Genomic DNA, 24,361 nt, shown 5'->3' with positions numbered 1-24,361 from the left:
AGCTGAAAGAGAGATAAGCAGGAACTAAAAGGGGCAAGAAATTGAATGTGTTCTCCCCTCCCACCTCAGCACCAGGTTTCAGACGGAGCCTGGAAAGGTCACTCACATAATTATTACAGTAACTGGTTCAAGGCCTTTTGAGCTTGGCTGATCTGATTGTGTTAATAGCTGCACAAGCAAGATAAGGAACATGTAAAGTGAAAGAAAAAAACCCCTGCCTGTAACACTATTAGCAGGCAGGATTGCCAGAGCAGATAAACTGATGTTGCTTTATAGTATATGGCTTTTTTATTACAGAATAACCCCCGGTTTGCCCTTGTGCTCGGGGTCACTTAAGCATCAGTGACCAAATTTTACTTCTTTGTTGTCGGCGGCGGTCTGACATATCTAGTGATCTTTCTGGGGTCTGCAAAAGGTCACGTGGTGAAATGAAATCTGCCAGAAAGCTGCAGCTAATATAACGCGGTAAGAATTTTCAGGGCCAAGACGAGTGAAAGGCGTCTGGAGGCATCTCTCCAAGCGAGCCAAAGGCGGCAATATTTCCCAGGCTAAACGACAGAGACCGCGTTTGTCGCACCTTCCTCAAGAGAGTAACTATTAATATATCCAGCTGCTGTTGCATCCAAGAACACTCAAGGGACCCCAAAATTTAGCACAATAAAGAAGACAAATATGCACAGCCCATCCCCCGAAGGGCAGGCTAAATGGGCAATTCGAATGGTCGCAGAATCCTGAATTTAAGAGACTGGGTCTGAAAAAAAAGCAGGAGGACGGGACAGAGACATGGCATTTGGCCTAGACCGTGAAGCCCCAGCAGCCTGGACGTCGGTGTCCGGGGCACAGGGCGCTGGGCCGCAGCGGTGGCACAGCCCGAGGGCTAGGGTGCGGGCGGTGGGCCACGAGGGCCGAGGTTGGAAGAGCCGAGCGGAGCCTGGGCGGTCGCTCAGCTGCTTTCAGGCTCCGCTCAGCGAGGCCTGGGCTGGGTCTCTGAAGGCCACGTTTCTGCTTTGAGGGGGCTCCCCGCGAGCACTGCCGATCGGGGTGCCGGCGGGAGGCGCGAGGCTGGGGCTGGCAGGGCGCCCTCCTCGTTGCTCGCCCTGGGTCTCTGGGTCTCTGCGCGCCTGGCCCGGCCTGCAGCACCTCGGCACGGCTCCCTTGCCTTCCCGTGGCAGCCCGTCGGCCGTGCTCCCCGCACTTGCAGGACTAGCTTCGTCGCACCCCAGCTCGGAGACCCCAGGACGAGCCGGCCGGTGCCCCTGCTCAGGGTCGGGGTAGCTGCCACTTCCTACTGATTGCAGTTCTTGCTTCTGTTCCCGCAGCCCCGGCGGCGGGTGCTGCTCCCCGCAGGTGCTACCCCAGTTGAAATGCTTTCACTAGTCCCTGAAGGAGGAAGGTGGCCTTGGGGAGCTAACCCGCTCCTGTGGCCGGGAGCCCCTCTGACTGGACCGGTCAGCGAGGCGTGGCCCAGGCTGAGCCTCCGCCCTCTGGCTGGGTCTGGAGAAGGAGCGGCCAGGGTTGAGCCTGTGCATGGCAGAGGCTAGAGCGGGGACGAGGAACCCTGGCCTTGCCTGCCCGGTGAAGTGAGTACTAGTGTCATGTATTTGCTGCATTCATTCGTAAGTGAAGGAAAGGCTCAATTTCAGCTAGAAGTCAGAGACATTGAAGACAATAAGTTGATTTTTAAAAATTCAAGCTCATGGACCTCCTGAAATCTTGGGGTCCCTGGCTGGTTAACTAGAGGATGGCTTAAGCACGAAGCTCCCAAGAGGCTGGGCCCACGGAGCTGCTCAGGAGGAGAGGGCCCTGCTGCACGCCAGGGTGCTCACAGTGGAAGGAGAGCAGAGCAGCCAGCCTGAGGACGGAGGCCACCAGCCAGCCTGAGGGCGGAGGCCCGGACCAGCCCTGGGAGCCGGACCCAAGACGGCCGAGGGCTGGCGGAGTCGTCTGCAGAGAGCTTGCTGTGCCACGTGCTCGGATGAAGGATGAACAGTAGCTGACCCTGGTGAGAAAGCTCTTCTCACAGTGCCTTGGTTTGGACTTTTGATGGCCTTGGCACTGTAAGCTTTTACTCCAAATCAACGCCTCTATAAAAGCCAACCCGCCCCTGGTACTGTGCAGCAGCCCTCATTGGCAAATGAAAACACTCATTTTACCCTTTCATTTACCCAGTTGTTAAGTTTCTATCCAGTTGACGAGTTTTTACCATAAAGACGGTTAATGATAATGGCTAACATTTATGGTACATATTTTGTTCCAGACCCTGTTCTATTTATTACCTCTTTTAACCCTTACAACAATAGGTAACAATAGGTAAATGTGTCTCCATTTTATAAATGATGTTTCAGAAACACAGGTTAAATGAATTTCCCAAGGGCATATGTGAGCTATCAAGAGTTTGAGCAGAAATTCAAATTTAGGCAGTTGGGCTCCAGAGTTGGTTACTTTAATCACTATACTTTGTTTTCTCTACGTTTTCTATTATTCTAAGTTATTTAGATTTTTTATTAAACAGATAACAATGAATTAAAATCATGGACCAGGAAGTGACTTGCTAAGGCTTATTTTAGGAAAATAGCTTTTGTTGCAGATAAAGAATGAGTGGGCTCAGGACAGATCAGACAAATAGAGAAAAATGAGACAGGGGAAAATCTTGAGAAGGTGTGGCCAAACAACTAAGAGGAGGACAAGGATCATTTATTGTCATGGAAACTAAAGGAGGAAAGCTCTTTTGTGCCTTCACAGTACCTGCATAATGATGTGCACATTTAGATGCTTAATACATTTTAGTTTGAACAGCACTGTGGGACCAAGCAAAGGCACTGAACTAGAAATGGAAACAGAGACTACTAGGCTTTGCCTAGGACCAAGCAATGCCATGGAGCTGCTCAGCAGAAATGTTTGGCATGGCACCCCAAGACTGGAGGGAAGGGTGGCTGAGCTGAGGGGGGATTAGCAAAGCAAGTGGAAGTGCAAGGAGACAAAACGTGGGTTATTAGTGGACCCCTACTCAGAGCAACTCCACATGGGTTCCAGGTAGCAGGCAGGCCAAAAGCTGGGGCTTTAGTGTGCTAACGGCTGCCAGTGCAAGATATCAGAAATGGGCGGGCTTTTATAATGGGAATTTATTAGGGGAAAATCTTACAGATCTGAGGCTGTGAAAATGTCCAAATCAAGGCATCATAAGAGATTCTGCCTCACCAAATGTCCACTGCTGGTGATTCTGGACTCCTGCCACGTGGCAAGGCAAAATGGCACCAGTCTCTGCCCTCTCCTCCAGGCTCACTCTCTCCCTGAGCTCAGCTGCGGGTGATCAGGCACAGGGCACATCTCTCCCCTCTCCTCTGGCCTGTTGCTTCAGCTTTGGGCTGCTGTGCTGATTCCAGCCTCTAGCTTCTCTCTCAGCCTCTCAGGGTTCCTCCATCACTGGAGTTGGCTCTCACATGGAAGGGTAAAAATGGCAGCTTTCTTTCTCTGTGTTTCTGCAGTTTCTCCCATTTATAAAGGGCTCCAGCAAAAGGGTGGAGTGAGTCATGCCTCACTGAGGCAATCAAGGGCCCCCAACTGAATTCAGCCCAACCAAAGTGTCTTGCAGTCTAATCAAAGGCCCTTAACTGAAGCGATCGAAGAAAAAGTGATCTAATCAAAAGGTCTCTTAACTGACTCTAACCAAAAGGTCCCACCACATACAGTAGGTTTATAGGCACAGGAATGGGTTTGCTTTAAGAACAGGATTTTTTGGGTTCTGCAAAAAACTCAAACTAGGATAGCTAGGAGAAACTCTGCAGCAATAGAGAGATGGAGGGACTGAGGTTACAGTGATGGCCATGATTTACATCTATGAGAGTCTGAGATTAAGTGACTTCCTTCATGTAGGCTTGACTTAAAAACTCAGCACAACCAGTTGAAAATATCACCGACTAACAATTACATACCACATTTAGAACTGTTGAGAGGAAATATTTATAGGGGCCCTATGGGATTCTGTACTTGCATTATCCTTGGACCCTGTGTCTCTCACTTTCTCTCAAGAGTGTTGTGTCCTTTGTTTAAAAGCAGACCTGGTTAGTATAAAAAACATACTTTCTTCCTTACCTAAGGCTCCAGGCTGACACTGAGCAAGAAAAGGCAACATTCTTTATTTCAACTTCCTGCATATGCCGCCAGCCACTTTAAAATGTTATATAATAACGTAGTTGCCAAGAGGCAGCTAATTAAGTCTGCTTGGCTCTTTCTTTCTACTCTTCATATTCTGCCTGAGTGTGGGTGGATGAGCGGCCAGCAAAAGAGAATGTTAAAATTTTCATTTCCAACCCTGACCTAGACCATTTCTCTCATTTCAGGGAACATTACATCTAAATTATTAGAAGACAAATGGGTATTATTATATTCTTAAAGCAGTGTGGAGAAAGAACATCTACTGCCTCTCCTGATAAGCCATTTTCTCTATAACAACTCTTTCTCAAGAACTCCTACATTGCAGCCAATCTAATTTTGCTAGTTTAATCTCATACTCATGAAAGCACCCTCCCTCCCCAGCCCTGCTAAAACTGGAGAACAGTTGGTGAGCAATCTCTTGATAATAACCTCCAATGTGTTTAAAACAGCCTTTTCTTTCCAAAGTAATTAATCCCCCCTCTCCACTGTTTTTAATGCTTGGTGGTATTTCTCAGTCTTTACACACCTTTGTTTCCCTATGGATCCTCCTTAAGGATTTCCTTTTTTTCTGAGGAAATAATGCCTTTGCAGAATGGAACAATACCAAATTTAGCATATCACAGTTATATCATGTTATAAAGTCTACATTCAGTATTGCCAAAGTCTATTTTTAAGGGAAATTTCTAGAAGCATCACTAGTACATTCCTGTTGTTTTCTGCCCCAGTAGCATGTAAAGAAACCATCTGATTTTTGCTAAACCAAGCCAGAGTTTCTTTGGAAGATATCTTTCAGCTTATAGCTTTCCTAGTGATTGTTTACTTAACTTCAAATTAGCCAGGTTGGTGAATGTCGGTGATATCAAAAGATAGTAAAATTTGATAACCTAAAATCATTTATCTTCTGCTATTTCCCATAAGAATATGGAAGACACACAAGCTTACTTATATATTGTGATGGTTAGGCTAATGTATCAACTGGGTCAGGTAATGGTGCCCAGTTGTTGGGTCAAGCCAGCACTGGGATAATTGTAATACAAGGGCATTTCACGGACTTTAGTCATCAATGAGTTGATTGTACAGATGGCTGGTTACATCTACACTCAACTGAGGAGATGGCCTTCAGCAGTGAGAGGTGTTTCATCCATTCGGTTGAAGGTCTTAAAAGGAGAAGTGATTTCAGCATTCAGAGAGAGAATTCCCATCTCTACTTCAGACAGTCAGTGTCTCCTGGGGAACTCATCAAGGACCTTCATCAGAGCCCCTGGTTTGCAGCCTGCCCTGTGGAATTTGGACTTGTGTGTCCCCACAGTCACATGAGACAATTTTATAAACTCTCATGCTATTTACAGATATCACGTGTAAGTTCTGTTTCCCTAGGGAACCCTGACTAATTCATATATTTTAAAATTATCTGGGCAATTAAGGTTGTATTAATTCACAAAACCTAAGTTACAGGAACTGAACACCATTACAGGAAGATAGTTTAAAGATTAATATACATTTTGTGAGGTAAAAGCAAAGTTTCTGAGTAATGGTACAGTATCCTGACATATTTTGAAAATATGATTCTTTAACAATCAGATACATTTCCTAGTTTGTCAGAGAAAGTGCACGAGGCAGAAAACTTGCTGTTATTGCAGTTTAGTTTCAGTTTAAAATTGAAACCAAAAAGCTGATCAGTAAATCTGCCTAGAGATAAAGTTTGAAGGGGGGGTGGGGGCGATAGCGTAGTCAGGGTGTGCAGCTGCTTCTGCTGTAACAACTGAGACTGGACTCCAGCAATTGTGAAGCAGATCCAGGTAAATGGACATGGGAAGATGAAATGGGATCTCTTTGGTAAATGGCAGCTGATACAGTCCCTGGCACAGTTAATACCTTTAGGCTAGAATCTGATACTAAGTTCATTCAAGAGACTTCAGTGCATTTACATTTATGAAGTGAACTATGCATAGAGGTCTTGCTTTTTTATGAACTCTGTATTGATGAATGGATCATTTTTCCTTCAGAGAGGAGGCTTTTCTACAACCATGCTTGATTTAGTGCATACCAGGTTAAAAATGGTGATTTTTCAGTAGGAAATCTGGATTGCCCCAGTAGGATTAGGTGGAGGCAAGGTTGGAAGCAGTAAGATTTTGTGCTCATGGTCTCCTTATCTGTCATTCAAGCCACTGTTCCATCAAAGATCACTCTCTGTGAAACATATTTTCTACTCTGTCCTTCACTGTAGCTTTTAAATATGATAAACTTAATTCTTATCCTCACTCTACCCCTCAAACACACACACACACACATACACACACACAAAACCAATCAACCAAGCAAACAAATAAAGCAAAGAAATCTTCCTATGGGGCAAGATATTGAGGTTGGGTTTTGGACTGTTTTGTTAAATACTAAGCATGACTTAGAAGTGAAAATAAGTTTTAAGGATAAAATGAAAGAAGGAAAGACCGTAAGTCTAGGAGAAAGAGATACTTGAAGGAGTGAGGCAAGAATACTCAGGAAGAGATGGGGACAAAAGAATAAGTTTGAATTTGGACTTAAATAGGAGAAAATGAGAAGGCCGGAGAGAAGAATGTGGAGTGGGTGTCAGTGGCTGAGTATGGCAGGAGGTAGTCAAGAAGTTTTGTGATTAAAGAAGTTATAACTTATTACCTGTTAATAGAGCTGCTTAGATTAAGTAGACACAGTATTTGAGTGCATTCATTCATTCAACAGGTCTTTCCTTAGTGCTGCCTTTGTGCTCAGCACTGTGTTTAGCACTAGGAATGAACAGGAGAGAAATGCAGTCAAGATTCCTGCCCTCGTGGGGCTTCAGGTCTAATGATGGGGACTGTGCTCGCTATTCTGTTAGCCTCTCTTGCCTGACACCCTCCTTTCTCCCTGAACTCTCTACTCTGCTTTGCATCTAGGGACTGCGTCCCCTGTGCTTGCAGGACAGCCTCTAGATACACCAGGATTCAATCCTGGGGACCTCTGACATGGACAGATGTTCCCCGTCAATTCTGCCACCTCAGTTCCTGGTCTCTGCTGTGCTTCACCTTGACTCTCCCCTTCGTCTCTCTTTTGTTGCATCATCGTCTTGCTGCGTGACTCACCTGTGTGGGCGCTGGCTCACCGCGTGGGTGCTCGGCTCACCGCGTGGGCGCTGGCTCACCGCGTGGGTGCTGGCTCACCGCGTGGGTGCTCGGCTCACTGCGTGGGCGCTGGCTCACCGCGTGGGCGCTGGCTCACCGCGTGGGTGCTGGCTTACTGCATTCTTGACCTTCTTAGCCCTGCTCACAATGCTGCAAGTCGTGCCTTCACTAAACTCTTGAACCATCCGAGTCAGATCCTGTTTCCAACTGGTGTCCTGACTGATACAGTTTTTCTTTTTACTTTTTATAAGTAGACAAATATATATATATATATAATTTTAAAATGTGTAAAAGTTATGAGGAAAAAATACAGGTGGTTAGATAGAGAAAATGGGTGTGAGTTAGATGAGGTGGTCACAGATGGCTTTTTTAGGGATGTGATATTTAAGTTGAGGCCTGAGGGTAAGAGAGAGGCAATAATGATAGAAGGGTATTCTAGAAAGAGGAAATAGCAAGCACAAAGGTCATGAGATGGAAAAGAGCTTGACATGATTCCATGCCAAAAATTTAGTTTTGATACTCCGAGATAGATTAGTTATAATACTCTATGAAGACAAAATGAGCAAAGCGGTATTTGGAACTGTATGTACTCCAGAAAATATATCCTTTTCTTAAAGCTAATCCATTCCTGTGGGTGCAGGAATGGATTACTTACTTCAGTTAAGGCAAGGCCCACGGCGGGTCTTAAGCCTCTTACTGGAGGCCTTTGTAAATGGGATGAATACAGAGAAAGAAAGAAAGCAACCAAAGCAGGAAGCTGAAGCCACAAAACCTGGCAGAGAAGGGAGAGCCCAGCAGATGGCCGCCATGTGCCTAGCCAGGTGGCAGAGGAGCCCGGGATAGTTGGCAGCCAGTCTTCAGGAGGAAAGCATTGTCTTGAGGATGGCTTGATTTATACATTCTCACGGCCTCGAACTGTAAGCTACTAAATTCCCAATGCTCAAAGCAAACTCATTTTATGGTATCTGCTTTGAGTAGCCTCACAAACTAAATCCATCATGGAAGAATCAGCCTGGGTGACAAGGTCCTGACCGATATCCAGCACAAGATATTAAAAGTTTTCTGAAAAGACAAAGGCCCACCAGAGCACCACGTTGTTAAAGTGGGGAGCAGCTTGGGTGAACTGTAAGAACAAAGCAGATGACAGGGCATTGATTGGAAATCACTGTGCTCCTGCCTGGGAGCAAGGGTGCTCTAATCTGCATGCTAATCCCTGTAAAGTGATGAATGTAGAGAAGATGTTACTTCTTTGATTTTGTTTACTTTAGCCAGGTTAGCAGGGGCAGTATTAAAGGAGACGCAAGTTTCTTCATGACACATTTTCTTCATACTTGTGACATTTCACAGAAAGGACAGCAAATGAGCAACAGAGAATGGTCTGGATTAAGTAAAGTTATGTGTCTTCCTTACCCATCCTTAATTTTATTTTATTTTTGGAGGGAGGGGGTATTGGGGGACAAAGAAGGAGTGGAGAAGTTGAAGAAAAGGGAAGTATTACTAAAACAATGTAAACGATCTGACTGTTGGAATCTACCTAGAATATAAGGGACTTTAAGGATTAATTTCCTAAGTATATTTCAAGGCTTCTAAAAGCAAACACAACTAACTGATTCAATAACCCTGCCTGGGGAAATAGCCCATATTATTATTATTTTTCTGTATAAATCTAGCTCACTAAAACATCTTAAAATATGACCTCCCTTTGCTGATGGCTTTAGTACAAATTCTGGCATTTAAGAATTACTTAGCTGCAGGATATACATAAAATCGTTGGGATCAAGTCAAAATACAGTATTTTTGCACTTGTTGGAATTGAGCTTTTTACTTGGGATGTTTTCAAATATGACACTACAATCTAGACACATAGTGAAATAGAAGAATTTTATTTAATCTTAAGTATTTAACATTATCTTTGTTTTTTAAGGTCTTTCCTAGATATCTGCTCAAATATCTCCTAGAGGTATTTTAAGTTCTTGCAATATATTTCTACTGATGAGCATCGTTTGCATAAAAGAGGAACCACGCATCAATTTATTTTGATTTTAGTTTACGATGCTGCTGCTGCTGCTTAGATCTGAGCGGAACTGCGCAGACATTTCTCTGATCAGGACTGAAATTATAAAATTCGGTGCTTACCAGGTTCACGCCTGAGGCCTCCACTTGCCTGCTGAATTTTTCATATTTACCAACATTTTCCTCACCCATAGGCTAAACCTACTTTAAAAAGCACATTTGCGTAGCGCATTTATCTCAAGCACTTTATAGTTATGTTGTGGGAGTTATCTCACTGAAAATGAAGTAAAATGATTAGTAACTCAGACAGAGATGCATTTATGCAAATTATAATTATAGAGTCTAGAAAGGACCCTGAGGCCATATCATCCCAAAAGAAAAAAAGAAGAAAAACCCAGCAAGATTGTTCACAATAAATCATAATACCCCAATCAAATGTAATCAAAACCTCACCATCCCATACTCCTTAGATCCACATTGTAATTGTCATTTGACAAGTGACTACATGTCGTCGGATTTAAACCCTCAGAAATAGAATCATGAAGTTATTAGGGTGTGACAGAAAACATCTTTCTGATTTGGGGAATGCTTAAGTGATGTACATATTGGCAGCTGGTGCTATCAGTTCATCATTATTTCAGGAGACTGAAGTGACCTGTTATTTTTATGACTGTTATATTACTGCCTTATTATATCTTATCAGAATCTATATCCTATCCATGAGGAGCAGAGAGTACCTTGTTCTTTTATCTTCTTTACATTTACTGCATAGCTTTAGAGATGAGGCTGAAATTTTAAGACATGTGGACATGAGATACGTAAAGCTCTTCCTTCATTTATTCAAGTTTCTGGTAAGATAGCAAAATTATATACATTATTTTCCATAGAAGCCACTAGGAAGAGAATTATAATTGGTTACTTCATCAATTCCATTTGCCCTTCTTTTTAAAAATGAATAGCCACCAAGGAGCTTCTGGGAAAATGAAATCTAGCAAAATAAGTGATCTAAAAATTAGCCATCACATTTTAATAAACAATTGTGTCTAATAATGGAAGAATATGTACTTACTTGCCAAGTGCAAAGCACTCCATCTTAACCGTTGTTCCCTTAGCAGCTGTAACCGTGAAAGGAAAATGGACCTCAATTTTCGGCTCATATTCTCCCATCACACCTGGGAAATAAAGAATAGTCTTTAAACATAAAATGAATGTCACAGTTTCTTTCCAATTCCGGAGAGGTTACATTGAAAATCAGTGTGGTTTAGTTGCTATTGTCTGCTTGATGACTGCTAAATTTTCTGATACCTTGAAATAAGAAGTACACGTAGGAACAATTATTATGATGAAATTCTAGTTTTTGCCTGAGGGTTGGATTGTTTGTAAGTTCAAAACCATTTAAAGTTATAATTATTGAAAGTGTTAAAACTGGTAGCTCACTTACTGATTATTCTCCAAAAGAAATAATTAACTATGGACATTTCCTATAATAAATAATTGCTGATAATTTTTAATAAGAAAGGATATCATGACTTTCTTAATCACTGCCAAATTAATGAATGAATATCAATTTATTAAATGAACATGTATTTTTTGAATATCAATAATACTCATGTGTTGTGCTAGGCAGTTTGGAGGTTCTAAAGACAAACCAGCTAGTCTGTGTTTTCAAACACCCAATAAATATACTCGGAAAGAGAGAAACAGCATAAAATGAAGTCCGGGAAGAGAGCTATATATCGAAATAACCATAGTAAAGGCTAGGAAGCCATGGGTAGCATGAAAAGAGAAAGTACATGCATTTGAGGGGAAAAAACAATCCCTTCCAGAAATCAGGAAAGGTTTCATGGAGGAGAGACTGCTTTGTGATAATATGAATAATTAAGATTTTGGATAAATGGGGAAAAGAAAGGAGAAAAAACAAACAGATCTGTAGAAACAAGGACAAAAACATGAGGAAATCACCAGAAATAGAAATGCCAGTTTTGCTGGTTTGTTGGTATGTAAGGAACAATGACACTAGACAAATTTGGAAATACAGATAAAAGCCAAAGAAGAGAGTCTTTATTACTCAGGTAAGACATTTAGATTTTAATCTGTAAGTAATTTGGAGCCACTGGGGTTTTGAATAAGGTTTGACATAATGCTGATATGTCTATCCTGGAATTAGAATAGGGACAGGTAAATCAGTTAGGAGCTAATTTAAATAGTCCTAGATAGAAGTAATAAAAACCTGAACTTGAAATATGACAATATAAGAAGAGAAAGGCACCAGGAGGGAAAAGACAAGCAAGGATAAAATTGATCACCTTGGCTCACCCTTGGGTAAGCGTTCATCAGTGTCAATAATGATGCTAAGATTTTCAGCCTAGGGGATGGGGTGATGTTAGTAAAAGAAAAAAAAAAGAACACAATTTAGCAGGAAAGCTGATGACTTTCATTTGAGGAGTACTGAGTTTGAAATAAAGATATTCAGGAGAAAGTGTCTAACCTGGTAATGCAAATGAGGAAAGAAAGTAGGCATGAACTGTGGACAGATGATACACACTTAGCGTCATTAACGGAAGTGACAGTGGAAGCCCCAAGAGTTGGACAATCCCCTTACCCAGGAAAGACAGTGCACCTGCTGAGGGCGGGCAGACTCTGCTTCTAGTCCCATCAGGCAGCACTGGAGCTAATTTTCTTACAACAGATGATTTTTAGGAGCCCCCTTCATGGAAAACACCACAGAGGAAACAGCTCTGATTTAGTCACGGCTGCTTCCCTGAGGAGCTCGCGTGTTTGGGGGTGTCTGTGTGTGGGCAAATATGTACATATGGGTTTGGGTGACTCAACAGCCCTGGGGGTAGTTCCTTTGGGCATATGTGCGAGACATGCCGGGGGTAAGGAAGACACACAGAATAGAGTAAATAAGATTTCATAAAAATCTTTTTTTATGAAAAAAAGATGCACTGGAGATGCTGAGAGAGAAAGTTCTTGTGGGCAGAAAACCTTTATGAAAAATGTAGCACCTGAGATGGCCTTGGAGGAAGAACAGGGCAACGTTGGGTGGAAAGTGTTTAAGTGTGCAGAGGGGCACGGCAGTTCTCTTTCTTTTTTGTGCTAATTTTTTGGTGAGCAATCATAGTAGAGAAGATATCCCTGATGCTTTCGTAAAACATGTTTACGAAGGGGTCTGCTAGTGACAGCGCTCTACCATTTTTGACAGGTCAGCGACCTCTGTGACTCATTTTCTAAATCTGTAGCTGAGGGGATAAAAAGGACTTACCGTTAATGGACGCTGTAATGCCCTGCTTTAGCAGGCTAACATGTGCTTCCTAGTCTAACGTTTGCTGCACATCAAGAGCCTGATGACAAACAGCAAGTGGTATCACTGTATCCTCAAAGCAGATGTTTAACCATTTCTTCTCTCTCTAATGTTTCTGTCTTCTATTTTATATCCTTCTCCAGCTCTCCCTGCCGTCCTTCCCAAATTCCTTTTGAAAAAATTTCCCCCTCCTGTCTTCCTCTTCTCCTGAATCTCTCCAATCTACCCAAAGAGCAGGAGTTGGCCTGCTAGTTCTAGTTACAGATTCAGTTGAGCGTATCCATTGATGAAAAGTTTATCTTTACTGTTCCCTTCCTGGGATGTCCCCATATGAGGACTCCCAGGCATCCTCTTCCGTGGCTACAAAGTCAGCTTCTCCCCGTCTACTCTTAAAACTGTTTCTTTAGTGTTCTTTTCCTTGTACGCTTATTCATCTGATGGTTTAAGGATGCCTGATTTGTCGTGATGTTTATTAAATTTAGACTTTCTCCTCGCCTGGCTCCTGGTGACTGCTGGAGGGTGCTGTACGTGGCAGGAGCCTGGCCGCAGTTGGTAAGTATGTCTACATATGCGTTTCTAGTCAATTGCCTAAAGAGATCGCAGAAGAAAGGGACCAGAGTCCCTAAGGCTTCAGTATTTTGTTATGATTCCTTTTTCCATTCTAAAATAATAGTCCTTTTTGACTTTCATATGAATAATTTTTTATTATTTTTATTAAAGAGAATCCCCTAGTTGTACATTATTTTAGGTCCCTCAAAACCTGAATCTCCTCTAAATATCAAAGTATCACGGGTACTATTCCACGCACTGTCTCTCTTCAATTCCAGGTAAGGTTTGTGGCCTGCACAGCTTTTATCCCTAAGAGCCCCTTAATGGCTGGCACTTCCAGCACTATGTGGGGAGTAATTTTGCCCAGGCAGGGGCCTCTGGTGCCCTTGAAATAATACTACGGCCAACGACAGGGCCCAGGAGGTTGCTAACACATGAACGAGGTGTTAAAAATACAAGTTTTGAATAAGAGGCTTCAAATTATTTTGTCTACTTTAAGCTACCTGTGATGATGGAAGGACACGTGAGAAAGCTCTCCTGGTCACGTTCAGGATTTAGCTTTGCTTTACATTTTTGGGACCATTATGTTAGGGCTATGACGACTTTAGCTTATATTCTTCATTCTTCCTATTTTAAAGATGAGGGAGCAGAGAGTTAAATTGGTCAAGTAACTTGACCATGGTTTGACTGAAACCTCTTGGGGGATCTGAGGCAAGTAGTTTTTGTCTGTTTTTCCCTTAAATCCAGAGCTATTTTTGACATTAGTTTGTTGAGAAATTTCAATCACAGACTTTAATAGTCCAGGCATGTCACAGGTATTACATAAATCACTGACTGCCTACTATGGCTACTTGGCTTGTTTCCACTGCAATTTTTAATAGCTCAAGTCATATGCAGCTTGGCTTATAATAGCTTTTGCTGGACAGGATTTGATGCTGAGAGGAAAGGGAAATAGTCCTACAAGACACATAGTTGAGGATCAAAATATTGGCTCTTCCCCTTAGTCAAGGGAGCTCTTGGATGTTTTGATTGCCTCTGATATTGAGCAGAATATTGCTCAAAGGACACTGCTCTATGTGTTCATTTCTTTCCCCACACCTGCCTCTCTTGGTTTATTTGGCTGTCCTACTTTGGGATGACATGCCAATAGAAGATGATCAAATTACACTAATTCCTAATAAACAGAAAACCTCTCAAAGGAGGTTTCATGGTTGTTGATTTTCTTACAAAAGTGGAGTGCAATTTAGAGTAGTGTTTCTACTAATACGTTGTAGAACAGAGAGCCAGTGACATCAGAAAATCTAGAGAATTTATCAATATTTCAAGTTATGGGCTCTAATTCCAAACCTTGTGATACAGAGTCTTTGAAGGTGGGACCATAAATTCTACATTTTAATAGTTTCTTTGGGTGATTGTATGTCCATTAAAGAAATATAAATTTGGAACTGTCTTGATTGTGATTTTTATGTTAATTGCCATTGTTAGGATAGAGCACAGCCTGAAAAAATGATATATACAGGGTCTAAAAGCATACAGTAATCTTCAGTTACTTGCCCTAATAGTAGGGCAAATAATATTCAAATTATTTGTATTGGTAATCCCACCAGAGCTATTTATTTTTCTGATTGACGGGAGATCAGTTCTGACTGGTCCATGACATAGGATTGTTGAGTACTTCAAATGACACTTATGTCTAACATGTATTGTAGTGCTCATTTCAAAGGTCAAGAACTCATATCCAGTTAAGCTTAAGTATATGGATTCCCTAATGAATAAAAAAGATTTGGTTGCTCTTTTTCTTATGGCAGAATAAGTATTTTCACTTTTGTCTTTAACATCTATTTCTATTCCTCTTAGAATAGCCAGCATTTTTAAGCACACCTCACCCCCACCCCCCACCCCCACCCCCCATGTTTTTTGGGAAATGCTCTTCCATCTTCTTTGATCCTAAGAGTTGAATGGAAGCTGCCATCTCCCTACGGGTTTTGCCTTCCTGGCCATACTTATTAACACATTGTTGGCATCTGACCCACATTTGGCCAGTCATATTATCTTATTGTTCTAGTCACAATGATTGAATTATGAATCAGCAGCTGACCCAGGGGTTGCCAGTCAAAGATGCAGATTTTTTTTAACAGATTTATTTATTTTATTTATTTCTCTCCCCTTCCCCCCCTGCCCTGGCTGTCTGTTCTCTGTGTCTATTTGCTGCGTCTTCTGTTGTTGTCCACTTCCGTTGTTGTCAGAGGCATGGGAATCTGTGTTTCTTTTTAGTGCATCATCTTGCCATGTCAGCTCTCCATGTGTGTGGCACCATTCCTGGGCAGGCTGCATTTTTTTCGCGCTGGGCGGCTCTCCTTACGGGTGCACTCCTTGTGCGTGGGGCTCCCCTATGCAGGGGACAGCCCTGAGTGGCACGGCACTCCTTGCGCACATCAGCACTGCGCATGGGCCAGCTCCACATGGGTCAAGGAGGCCCAGGGTTTGAACCATGGACCTCCCATGTGGTAGACAGATGCCCTAACCACTGGGCCAAGCCCGCTTCCCAAAGATGTGGATTTTTAAAGTAAGGACCAGGAAGTACAAGTATCAGCTTCTCCTTGTTGGCAAAGATAAACCTGAGTGTCTGAGAGCTGCTGTGGCTGTGGCTTACAGTATGTGGAAGAGGTAATCTGCCATTGAAGAGAATTAAACTGATTTAGATAGAATTATGCCAGCACAGATATAGAGGAGAGATGGGAAGACAGACTACTGGAGCTCATCATTTCTACTTGGAATTTGGCTTCTCATCCTTCTCTCCAGTTAACCAAAATGAATTCCCTATTTTGTTTCACACAAGTTCCCATTATTTGCAACCAAAAGAGTTCTGACTGATACCCCACTGGCCCAGTATAACCAGTGGTTACCCAATGTCCGATTCTATCTTATAATCCATCTAGATTCTGAGTTTATCACATTCAAAACACTGGCCTAGGCCAAACAACAAGATGGAGTGGTGGTGGGATAGGAGTCAAGACACATTTATAGAGAAGAACTGCCCTCATTTTAAGTAGCGTACATTTTAGTGGAGAATGCAAATTCTAAAATTCTAATTGAATTTAGAAGCCACAAGTCTTTCTCTCTTTGGATATATCTCTGTCTGTCTGTCTGTCTGTCTATCTATCTATCTATCTATCATCTAACTATATATCTATCTTCTATCATCTATCTATCATCTATCTAATTGTAAATCTATATATCTATATCTATGTATACAAATGAAAGAGGATAAATGAAATTAAAAAGGAACAGATAAAATACTATGGGAAGTAAGAGACCAGTGAGATGACTGGCAACTTGGAAAATTGACCAAAACCAGGAAAGTGCTTTAATTGGATTATGACACCAGGATTGAAGTTGAAGATGTGGTGGTGATACTGTGATTCTCAAGTGGAAGGAACAGTGTTAGTAAAGTGATGGAAGAGAGACTGTATCTGGGAATTTTATCAGAATTTATTTCATTGCAGTGAATATGAAAAGAGAAGTGAGAGAAATTTCAAAGGAGGTTGGGGCCAGATGATAAATAATATCTATTGATGTTAATATTTTATTGCTCTGCTTCTAATGTACTTCAGCAATGGCTTGATACATTGGTATGAGTGTTCATTTAGAAAAATAGTTCCAGTACTCAATAGGTATCGAAATTTTTTTTAGAGCTAGCACCTGGTGATACCATTATATAGACTCATTTTTATCAGTGATTAAAATGTTGGTAAGTTGTACATATAAGAAATGTAATGAAGGTGTGTATTCAGGATATGGCTAAAAGTAAAGAGCCTTTGAGCATGGTTTTCACATTATGTTCTTTGTACATTTAAATACATTGAAATCACTTAGTGAAATATCTTGGGAATTTCTTTTATTTTTCAAGAAAAATATGTGATATTGGAATTCCCTATATTACTTTTATTCTATAGACTTAAGTTTCAATAAATATTTCCTTTTAAATTATTTTTTATTTTTTTACACTTTTTAAATTAAAGTTAATAGATGACAAGGAACGTTACATTAAAAAACATAAAAAACATAAGCGATTCCCATATAACCCATTCTCCACCCCCCACCCCATCATTTCTGAAAATTGTATTTTTTGGAAGATATATACATCAAAAAAAAATGTTAAAAATGTTACGATAAAAAATATAAGAGGTTCCTGTATACCCCCCCACCCCGCCACCCCACTCCTCCCACACCAACAACCTCCCCCATCATTGTGGCACACTCATTGCACTCGGTGAACACATTTTGGGGCACTGCTACACCATATAGATGATAGTTTACCCTGTAGTACACACTCTCCTCCAGTACATTTAGTGGGTTATGGCAAAATATATAAAGTCCAGCATCTGACCCTGCAATATCATTTAGAACAACTCAAAGTCCCAGAATGCCCCACATGACATCTCTTCTTCCCTCTTCCAGCTCTCAGCAACTACTGTGGCCACTTTCTCCACCTCAATGCTACAATTTCTTCTATTACTAGTCACAATAGTTTTATAGTAGAATATCAGTAAGTCCACTCTAATTGATATTTTATTCCTCCATTCTGTGGACCCTGGGATGGTGATGTCCACTTCACCTCTGGATCAAGAGGGGGCTTAGAGGGAAGTGGACCTGGCCCAATGGATAGGGTGTCCACCTACAATATGGGAGGTCCACAGTTCAAACCCTGGGCCTCCTTGACTAACATGGAGCTGGCCCCTGTGCAGTGCTGATGCTTGCAAGGAGTGCTGTGCCATGCAGGGGTGTCCCCCGCATAGGGGAGCCCCACGCGCAAGGAGTGCACCCTGTAAGGAAAGCTGCCCAGTGCAAAAGAAAGCGCAGCCTACCCAAGAATGTTGCCGCACACATGGAGAGCTAACACAACAAGATGACACAACAAAAAGAAACACAGATTCCAAAAGAACACACAGTGAATGGACACAGAGAACAGACAATGGGGGGTTGGGGTGGAAGGGGAGAGAAATAAATAAATCTTTAGAAAAAAAAAGAGGGGGCTTAGATTCCACATGGATGATGGATGCAATTCCTCTGCTTGCAGTTGTTGGCACTCTTGATTCCCTGGTGTGGTGGTTGACTATCTTCACCTCCCTGTTAGCTGACCTGGGTAAGTCCAATGAACCAGAGAGTAGGAGTTGCAACTCTGCTGAGGGTCAGAGCCCAGCTGGCACATGGGCAGTCCAAAGATTCAAGTCCCCTGAGTATGCATCATGCCTAGCGCCAACCACAGGTTCAGTAAAAGTGACAAAAGAGGCATGTGGAGGAAGGTCACATCTGAGTCCAGCTCCATCACACTCAGGAGCACAAATTCCATAGTAGGGCCCTCTGACATGGCACAGAACTCCAAATCCATCTGCCATGACCATATACCCTGTGGATCTCTGTAGCCTTCAGGAGAACCAGCACCTAGGGTTGTATCTACTTTGTCTCTCTCTGGGGTCCTGCTGAAGTGTGCATAAGTGTGACCCCTCTGATAACCTCCCGACTCTTTTTGGAAGACTCTTAGCCATATAAATTTATTCATCTTTGTCATTTTCCCCTTTTATTCAAGGTCAAAAAGCAGTTTTAACACTTGATCCAACATGTCGGCTGAGATATTCTGCTGGTCTGAGTTGACCCTTTTATTCAAGGTGTCTTTCTAGTTGCATCACCAGTTAATGATTGGTAGTATCCCTTGGTGCCAGGGAGGCTCATCCTCAGGAGTCATGTCCCATGCTGGGAGGAAGGTAATACATTTACATGCTGAGTTTGGCTTAGAGAGTGGCCACATGTGAGCAACATGGAGGCTCTCAGGAGGTAACTCTCAGGTACCCTGTAGGTCTAGGCCTAGTTTATATTTCAGGCACATAGGCTCATAAGCACAGTCATCAGTATCAAGGGCTCATTATTGGACCATCCTTCCTTGTTGGTCTTTGCCATTGCACTTGGGGAATTATTGTTATTCCATTGGGGAATGTGACAGAGGTCCACTGGGTAGGATCTCAGCACTCCCTCAGCTGACATTTGTATCTGTAACTAGTACAAAAATACCCAACACATATCAGAACACTTTTATGTCCCCTATATACATGCCCTGGAGAACTCCCCCCAACTTGTGAGCTCCCTGTCAATAACACCCCACACCAGTGTTCCTCCCCTGTTATAGTTGTACCTCTCTGTGGTCCAAAGCTTCTTCAACAATGAAGCCTAATGTATTGCCAAATTTGATTAATAGGAAATTGAAATATACTGATGGGTTTAAATTTCAGAAATAGAATACATAATAATTTAGAAATACTAAATAAAGTAAAAATAAATTGGTGTATTAATAAAATGAAAAATATTATAAAGCTTTGTTTCAAACATTTTGCCTTTCATCACCATAATAGGTGTTGCCCTGTATGTACAGTGGCAAGGCACTTTCTTTAATTTCTTCCTCAGTGTCAATATCTTTTTTTTCTCTAGTTTTTAAATTTTGTCTTCAATAAAGTTTCAGATCACAGTAATTCACATATACAATATAGGGGACTCCCATATATCCAACATCAAAGCCTTTTCCCTTTTCTCCAGCAATGATCTTTTTACATGTTCATGCTATATTTGCTGCAGCTGATGTACAGATGTTGAAACATAGCTATCAAACATGGTTCCATTTTGGTTTACATTATGGTTTATATTTTAGACTGTACAAATTTCTAAATTTTTATCATCCTTATGTTTTACATTATGGTTTACATTTTAGCTTAGACTTTTATACACTTTTGGTGTAAGTTAACATATCCTATAACCATCATTGCATGATCTAGTGGAGCACTTTCATTGCCCCCCCAGTTGCCCTGCTTCCATCTATTCTATACCTCTCTCCTCCTCCCCTCAGGGCCCACAGTGACAATCAATCTTCACTACTTGAGGGACAAGATTTACAGATAGTGCAACAATGCTGAGGGCTTGACATACTAGACTGCCCTAACTAATTGGGAGCTGCTGATTCTCTTGATAGACACAATTCCCTCTATTTGGGAACATCAGGCCTCCCCAGGATGTGGGTACACCATCACACTCATTGTATGGGTCTCCACCCAATGATATAATACACTATGACAAAATGAGCACTCACACTCCCTGGAAGCTTGCCCCAGTACCAGATGTCCCCCCATTTAGCACCTTAAATACATATTCCTTCCTTATTATATTTCCTAAAGAGTTTTCTCAAAATTATAGCTTCAAACATATATCTGACATTCTCCCATATTCAACTGTTCCCCCAGCACTTCCCCCAAATCCTTGGGGCATCTGACCCACCCTCCCAACCCTACTCCCTCAAGCCCACAAAGCCCCACCCAAATGTGTTCCTAGGGCCCCATCTTATCCCTTCCCTGTACATATGCTTACCTCTATCTTACAATAGACTTCACCCACGTAGGCATCAGCTCGCAACCTTCCTCTCCACCCCAAATTCCTTTAAGCCTATCTTCCAGTCTCTAGCTCTGTGAGACAGCTCAGTTTGCTTGTAAGGAAACTGAATAGAAATACACAGTTATTGTGCTATGTAAGCCCTCTATTAGGAAATAAAAATCCAAATAAATAATAGCAATAATGAGTTATGATAATAATGATAATGGTAAAAATGAGAGCGGAAGGAAGGAATCCCTGCGTGGTGATATTATCCTGGGAGAGGCTGGGCTCTGCGTGAGCCTCGGCTGACCCATCCTCTCAGGTGTCCTCGACATCAACCTGGGATTCTTGGGGAAATGGTGCGACTCCAGCCCTGGCTCTGCCGAAACACGGAGCCAGTCCCAGTGCCTTTTGGGATCTGTTTTCTCACATGTAAATAGGAGGGGAAATGTTTCTGTGGGTTTAAAAATCTAGTGGTATGTTCAAGAATATATACTGTATTCAAATAAATAATTACAATCTTTAGAAATATTAATCATTCAGCAATGTGTCTTGATGCGGCCTTCCTTTCAATTCCTCAATGAGTCACTAATGAGTAACAATTTCACAAGTCCAGGTCTATATATACAACACATTGTTTTCTCACCTAACCCATGTATTTTACCCTGAAACAGCTTTTAAAGGTGAGTGAGTGCTATATAAATACAGTGCTTAAAGAATATCCTGGCAAGAAGAAATAAATGACTGTTATCTTCAAATAAATGCACCATTATGACTATTATTTATACAGGGAGATTGAGAAGAACTAGAAAACCTTATTATTGGAGACACATTTCTTATCACTATTATATATATTCTGAAAATCAGAAAAGCAAAAAGAATTTTTCCTCCCCAAACGAAAAGAACAATTGATCAAGGAGCTGTTTTGTACTGTAATTGCTTTCCTGATTACTGAAGTTCAAGACTTATTTTTTTGCCAATATGACTTAGGGAAATCCACTCATCTCTCTCTACTATCATCTGAAGATTCATTCCATGTTTATCAATAAGTTAGAAAAATATCTCATAAAAAGTAAGGCTAAGGAAAGCAAATATATATGTATTTTCGAATAAACATGTAAGTTCTTTTAGCATTACAACAACAGGCTAGGAAAGCAAACCTTGAAAATTTGATAACAAAGAGTACTATATTCTTCGAATGAGAATTATTTTGAAACATGTTAAGAAAATTATGCTTTTTATTCTCATACATTCTTTTCACAAAATTATAGAAACTCCTCTATTCATATACATATTTATAGATAGAAAACAGAGTTTCTACAGGTCCATTATTTGAAATTCTTATGGGTGATTTTTTTCTTAAGATTCTTTGACTTTGTGATATGTATGTGATAGTGTGTGTGTATGTGTGTGTGTGGGTGCAGTATTAGAAGCTTTTAGAATATGAAAAAAAAAAAAGAAAATTTTGACAGCTGCCTAACTTTGGCTTTTATTAGATGCCACCAAGAATCTATGTAAATCTGTTTCAGAATAACAGATGAGGTACTGAATGGACTGGAGTCCTTACTTTGATAGCTAATAATTAATAACTGAGTCACATTATCAGGGGAAATAAAGGGAATGGCCACAAACTCTGGCAGCTGAGGTTCCTGGAGCTACGTGGACTCAGCTTCCCTCCATTCTGCCTCTGTGAAGCCAGCCCACTCAGTCGCTGTCTTGGGTTTCTCTATTTTCCCTTTTCTATTGCATCATATATTTCCCAAAAATAAAAACCCGTATTTGGGTTCACTTGTGCGAGTGTCTGGTTTTCCTGGCAAATATCCAAAACACTCACCCACATTGTCTTTCATTTCAAATTTTTATTATCCTTCAGAGTGGTTTTTCCCTCCAGAAAAGTTTCTCCCCCATAGCTGTCTACCAATCCATACAGTACTTACAAAGAAATCAAAAGGACTTAAAATATCCTGGAGGAATTAGTTCTGTCAGCTAAGTTGATCAGCTGCTTGGTTACATAACTCTGGGAGAAAACGTGACAAATGACTTGCTTTAAACTATTGTTCGAAGTTTATTTTTACACTGTAATCTGCCCAGATTGTTTTCCCATCACAATATCATTACTGAGAATATCAGAATTCCTGCCGCTAGCATTCACATTTGAGACACTCGACACTCCAGGCCCCGACTGACGCCATAAACAATTCACCACATATTCTATTTGTAAACTCTTACTGATTTCAAAGGCCATAGAGATGATATGGTTCAACAGACTCATATTTCCAGAGTGGGGAGGCCAATTATCACAGCCTCATCACAGAGCTTCATGTGCATTAAAGATGCTAGACGTGGAGGGAGGGAATAAACATTGACTAATACCGCTCTAAGCTGGATACTATTTTAAGTGAATGCAAGTAAAGTAACATTTAAATTTTAGGAAATACAAGGAGGTTACCCATCACTGAACTATTAAGTGACAGATAAGGAGTTCAAACCAGGGCTTGATAATTCTAAAGCCCATTTTCCCCTCACTGTTCTATGATGCTCCCCAGAAAATATTCCTGTTTTTTGCAAAGCAGAATGTCTTTAGTATTTCCAGTTTTGAGGACCATTTGGCTTTACTTCAAGCAGGTCTTTCCTAACTCTCTCCACCCCGACTCCCTGCTGGTGACTAAGTTAACCTCTACACGCATAGATAGAAAGATAGAAGGATAGATGGATAGAAGGATGGATGGATGGATGGATGGATGAGGACAAAGGATAGATTTTTTTTGTAGTACCCTGTGCTGTATCTTTTATTACATTTATAAAACATTTGTTCAACCTGATCACATTCGTATTCCTTTTTTTTCACCATCTGTTTTCTTTTCTAATCTTTAAACTCAAACTTTTGTTTGGAAGAAAATTTAAAAGTAATTTGTAACCCAAAACCATAAAAATCTGGAATTTATTTTTTAAAATACTGGGATATGGACAGATGAGAATAAAAAATATTTCAGGAATGGATAAACTGATAAAGTACCTTCACTGCTGCACAATCAATTAGTTGCCAAGTTCTGTAAATTGGGTCTCTCTGTCCTCTTTCCCATCCATTCTTTTTCTTACATTTTGATTGTAATTGCTTTATTTTAGATCCCCATTTAACCAGCCCATTAGATTTGTTAACATGAAGATCCTTGGTGACTTTTCCAAGAGTGGCAGTTATAAAAATCTCATTGAGTTGGCTACAAGAAAAAAAAAACACAGAAATTTGAGATACCATTTAGACAACTCTTTAAAGAAGCCTTATTACAAAGGAGAGCAGAGAAAAAGGAAGGGAGATGGAGGGAGAATGGAATCAAGAAAGGGTTAATTTTAAGATGGCAGATATTCAAATCTGCTAGTGGGCAAGAATGAGTCAGTAGGAAAGGGAAAATGATGCTTGCCAGAGAGGAAGGTACTGGCAGAGGCGAACTCCTTGAATTAGGAACAAGGGTGTGGGACTCAGTGCACAGAACTGTCAAAACAGTTTATTAGTGATAATAAGAGGTAGGTCAAATATATGGATTATATTCCATTAAGTTGCATAGTGAGAGCCACTAAGTGAATGGGATAGGACGACTAAGGCTGAGTTTGGAAATTTGGGAGGTAAGTCCAACATGATAGGCAGAGTGAGGGAATGGAGAGTTTGGAGTATACATAATGAATGACTGTAATCTAAGCTGGAAAGAGAAGGCACTGAGAACATGAGGATATGAGGAGCTGAAGAATTGAGCAAAAATTACTAAACAGAATTTCTTGAACACAAAGGAGTTGT

At 41.3% G+C, this 24,361-nt stretch overlaps 1 protein-coding gene across 2 annotated transcripts in view; it reads right to left on the bottom strand.

Moving 5' to 3' along the window:
• CNTN5 (contactin 5) overlaps positions 1 to 24,361 on the bottom strand; it is a 1,236,361-nt gene that overhangs the window by 304,309 nt on the left and 907,691 nt on the right. For both annotated transcript variants that reach the window (XM_058289033.2, XM_058289032.1), the window contains exon 9: positions 10,375 to 10,477. In XM_058289033.2, coding sequence (XP_058145016.1) covers positions 10,375 to 10,477 — 103 coding nt within the window. The remainder of the gene's footprint in view (positions 1 to 10,374; positions 10,478 to 24,361) is intronic.

Source organism: Dasypus novemcinctus, chromosome 27 (genome assembly GCF_030445035.2).
Source record: "Dasypus novemcinctus isolate mDasNov1 chromosome 27, mDasNov1.1.hap2, whole genome shotgun sequence".
NCBI classification, from domain to species: domain Eukaryota; kingdom Metazoa; phylum Chordata; class Mammalia; order Cingulata; family Dasypodidae; genus Dasypus; species Dasypus novemcinctus.
The sequence above is the reverse complement of the archived record's forward strand: the minus strand, read 5'-3'. Positions and strand labels throughout refer to the sequence as shown.